We start from the raw sequence: 3,573 nt of genomic DNA on the forward strand, positions 1-3,573 counted from the left end.
TTCTCTTCTGTCTCTCTAGCTGAAAGAATGCATCCGTGCGCTCGATCAGGAGCACGCCCACACTCCCTTCAGACAAAGCAAACTGACCCAGGTACTACTGGAGACTGACTCAGCTCTCAGCTTTCCCCCAAATTCTACAAACATCTCTCTCTCTCTCTCTCTCTCTCTCTCTCTCTCTCTCTCTCTCTCTCTCTCTCTCCCTCCCTCCCTCTCCCTCTCATTTTCTCTCTTTCTCTTCTTTCTCTCATTTTCTCCCATTCTCATTCTCTCTCTCATTCTCTTTTTTCTTTCTCGTTTTTTCTCTTTTCTCTCTCTCATTCTCATTTTCTCTTTGTCTTTTTCTTTCTCATTCTCTCATTTTTTCTCTCATTCTCTCTCATTCTTTCTCTCATTTTCTCTCTCATTCTCTTTGTCTGTCTCTCTCTCATTCTCTTTTTTCTCATTCTCTTTTTTCTTTCTCTCTTTCTCTCATTTTTTTTCTTTCTCTGTCTCTCATTCCCCCCCCTCTCTCTCTGTCTCTCTCTCTCTCTTTCTTTCTTTTTCTCTCATTCTCTTTTCTTTCTCTTTTTTCTCTCTCATTCTTTCTCATTCTCTTTTTCTTTCTCATTCTTATTTTCTCTCTCCTTCTCTTTTTTCTTTCTCTCTTTCTCATTTTTTCTCTTCTCTCTCATTCTCATTTTCTTTCTCTCTTTCTCTTTTTTCTTTCTCTCATTTTCTCTCTCATTTTCTCTCTCATTCTCTCATTCTTTCTCTCATTTTCTCTCTCATTCTTTCTCTCATTCTCTCTCATTTTCTCTCTCATTCTCTTTCTCTGTCTCTCTCTCTCATTCTCTTTTTTTCTCATTCTCTTTTTTCTTTCTTTCTCTCATTTTTCTCTTTCTGTCTCTCATTCCCCCTCTCTCTCTCTTTTTTTCTTTCTCATTTTCTCTCATTCTCTTCTTTCTCTTTTTTTCTCTCTCATTCTTTCTCTCTTTCTCTCTCATTCTCTTTTTCTTTCTCATTCTCATTTTCTCTCATTCTCATTCTCATTCTCTCTTTCTCTCTTCCTCATTTTTTCTTTTCTTTCTCATTTTCTTTCTTTCTCATTCTCTCTTTCTTTCTCTCATTTTCTCTCTCATTCTCTTTGTCTCTCTCATTCTCTTTTTTTCTCATTCTTTTTTCTTTCTTTCTCTCATTTTTTCTCTTTCTCTTTCTCTCTGTCTCTCTCTGTCTGTCTGTCTGTCTGTCTCTCTCTCTCTCTCTCTCTCTCTCTCTCTCATTTTTCAAAATTTTAAAACAGAATAACCAAGAAATACAGTGAGTCCTCGACTTACAGCAATGATTTATTGGCTGTCGAAAGTTACAATGGCACTGAAAAAAAAATGAATTAGGACCATCTTTCACACTTATGACCGTTGTAGCATCTCCATGGTCACATGATCGAAATTCAGACGCTTGGCAACTGACTCATACTTATGACAGTTGCAGTGTCCCGGTGGGTGTGTGGGTGTGTGACGTGATCCCCTTTTGCGACCTTCTGACAAGCAAAATCAACAGGGAAGGCAGATTCACTTAACAACCGTGTTCCTAAATTAACAACTGCAGTGATTCCCTTCACAATGGTGGCAAGGAAGGTGGTAAAATGGGGCAAAACTGACTTAACCAGTGTTTCGCTTAGCAACAAAAAGTTTGGGCTCAATTGTGGTTGTAAGTCAAAGACTATCTGTAATTAATGTACCAAAGAGCCGACATTAACTCTTCGTCTCTTCTCTCCCCGCTCAAGGTCCTGAAGGACTCTTTTGTGGGCAACTCCAAGACGTGCATGATCGCCAATGTGTCACCCAGCCACATTGCCACAGAGCACACCTTAAATACCTTGCGCTACGCTGACAGGTAAGGGTCAGAACTGGCTTCAAACCAGAGAAGATGGTGGAACCGTGTCACGAGTGTTTCGGGGGACACCCTGTGCATCTTGGGGGATATATCAGGCCTCCAGACCCTCCGGCGGTTGGCCTTGTTCTGATGTAACCTCTGAGAGATCTGAAAATCATGCAGTGTTTTGAAGGCTCCAGAGAGAGACCCTGCTCAGGGCCCTTTTATGTGACTTCCACAGGCTCTGGAGAGGAGGGGGACAGGGTGGGAGGGAGGGAGGGAAGGAAGGAAGGAAGGGTAGGAGAGATGGAGGGAGGGAGGAGAGAGGGGAAGGGAAGGGAAGGGAGGAAGGAAGAAAGGGAGGGAGAGAGGGAAGGAAGGGNGGAGGAGGGAAGGGAGGAAGGAAGAAAGAAGAAAGGGAGGGGGAGAGGGAAGGGAGGGTAGGAGAGAGGGAAGGAGGGAGGGAGGAGAGAGGAGAAGGGAAGAGAGGAAGGAAGAAGGGAGGGAGGGAGGGAGGGAGGACAGGAGAGGAGGAGGAAGAGAAGAAGGAAACAGTAGGGGAAGAAAAGGAGTAAGGGAAGAAAAGATGGAGGATAAGAGAGAAAGAGAAAGGGAGAGGAGGAAGGGAGAAAAGAAAGAAGGAGGAGGGAAGGAGAGAGGGAGGGAAGGAAGGAAGGAGCCTGTTTTATCCCGGTGTGTAAATACATCAGCAGAATCAAAGGCATTTTCTGAATTTTTCACACCCCATGACCAAAATATTCACCCTCACTGGTCTAAAATGATCGAGACTTTAGGCTGGAACGCAAATGGCTTCCCTTGCTCAGCAACGAGATCTTACCTATAAAGCAGAATCTCCAGCTTTCGCGGGTGGCCACAAAGGGAAAGGAAGCCGAGATGCCAGGATGTTTATGGCGTCTGTCTTCCTAACCTGGTTCAACGTCCAAGGGCTGGAACATCTCTGAAAACCCTTGGAAAACCTAGAGCCACACAAACCTTTTCCCAACTTTCCCTTGCCTAAAATCCGATATATTTGTTGGCCTTCCACCGTCAGCTGCTTCTTCCGGTTGAAGGGCTGGACGTGCCATGATCACACTGGATGGGTCCTGCATTTTATGCTGTCTCACCTGGAGACAACTCAGCTCTGGACATCTTTCCGACGACATGAGGGAAATGGGACAGTTAAGAAGTTCGATATGTAAATGAATAACGTAATTCTTGGCTTTTTTCCGTTGTCAGAGTAAAAGAGCTGAAGAGAGGGATGAAATCTTGCACCCCGACGGCCAACAGGCACCGGCCAACAGGCCACACCTCTCCGAAGCGCATCCAGAATTCTCCTTCCCTCCAAGTGGGAGGAAAGAGCTCTCCCAAAAAAGCCAAGCTGGGGCTGCAGCACCCTCCCGTACCGACCCCCGGGTCCAAGGTGAAGACCTCGTTGCTGTTTCAGCCAGCTCACCTTCCTTTCTCTTCCACTCCGAAAGGGCAGGGGTGCAAAGACCCCTCGGGACCTCCGTGGCCCGGTTGCACCGGCCCGGAAAAAGGGATTGCGTCCAAGAAGCTAGCCGAGGAACCGACCGTAACTTCGGAGAAAAGCCACCTCAGGAAGGACTTGGTGGGCAGGAGAGAAGGTGGCCAGGCGGACCGGCAGCGGGTGAAGTGTCTGAGAGTCGAACCGGTGCAAAAGCAACTGGTTTCCAGGGCCGATTTTTCCCACCCCAGCTCAGA

At 46.1% G+C, this 3,573-nt stretch overlaps 1 protein-coding gene across 1 annotated transcript in view; it reads left to right on the forward strand.

The window, feature by feature from the left end:
• The window catches only part of KIF24 (kinesin family member 24), a gene marked incomplete at its 3' end in the record, with an annotated part of 17,630 nt that extends 14,064 nt beyond the window's left edge, over positions 1-3,566 (forward strand). The window contains exons 9-10 of the mRNA XM_015828335.2: positions 1,763-1,872; positions 3,088-3,566. Of these exons, the coding sequence (XP_015683821.2) occupies positions 1,763-1,872; positions 3,088-3,566 (589 nt within the window). The remainder of the gene's footprint in view (positions 1-1,762; positions 1,873-3,087) is intronic.
• Between the last annotated feature and the right edge of the window lie 7 nt (positions 3,567-3,573).

Source organism: Protobothrops mucrosquamatus, unplaced genomic scaffold (genome assembly GCF_001527695.2).
Source record: "Protobothrops mucrosquamatus isolate PMUCROS unplaced genomic scaffold, P.Mucros_1.0 scaffold4407, whole genome shotgun sequence".
NCBI classification, from domain to species: Eukaryota; Metazoa; Chordata; class Lepidosauria; order Squamata; family Viperidae; genus Protobothrops; species Protobothrops mucrosquamatus.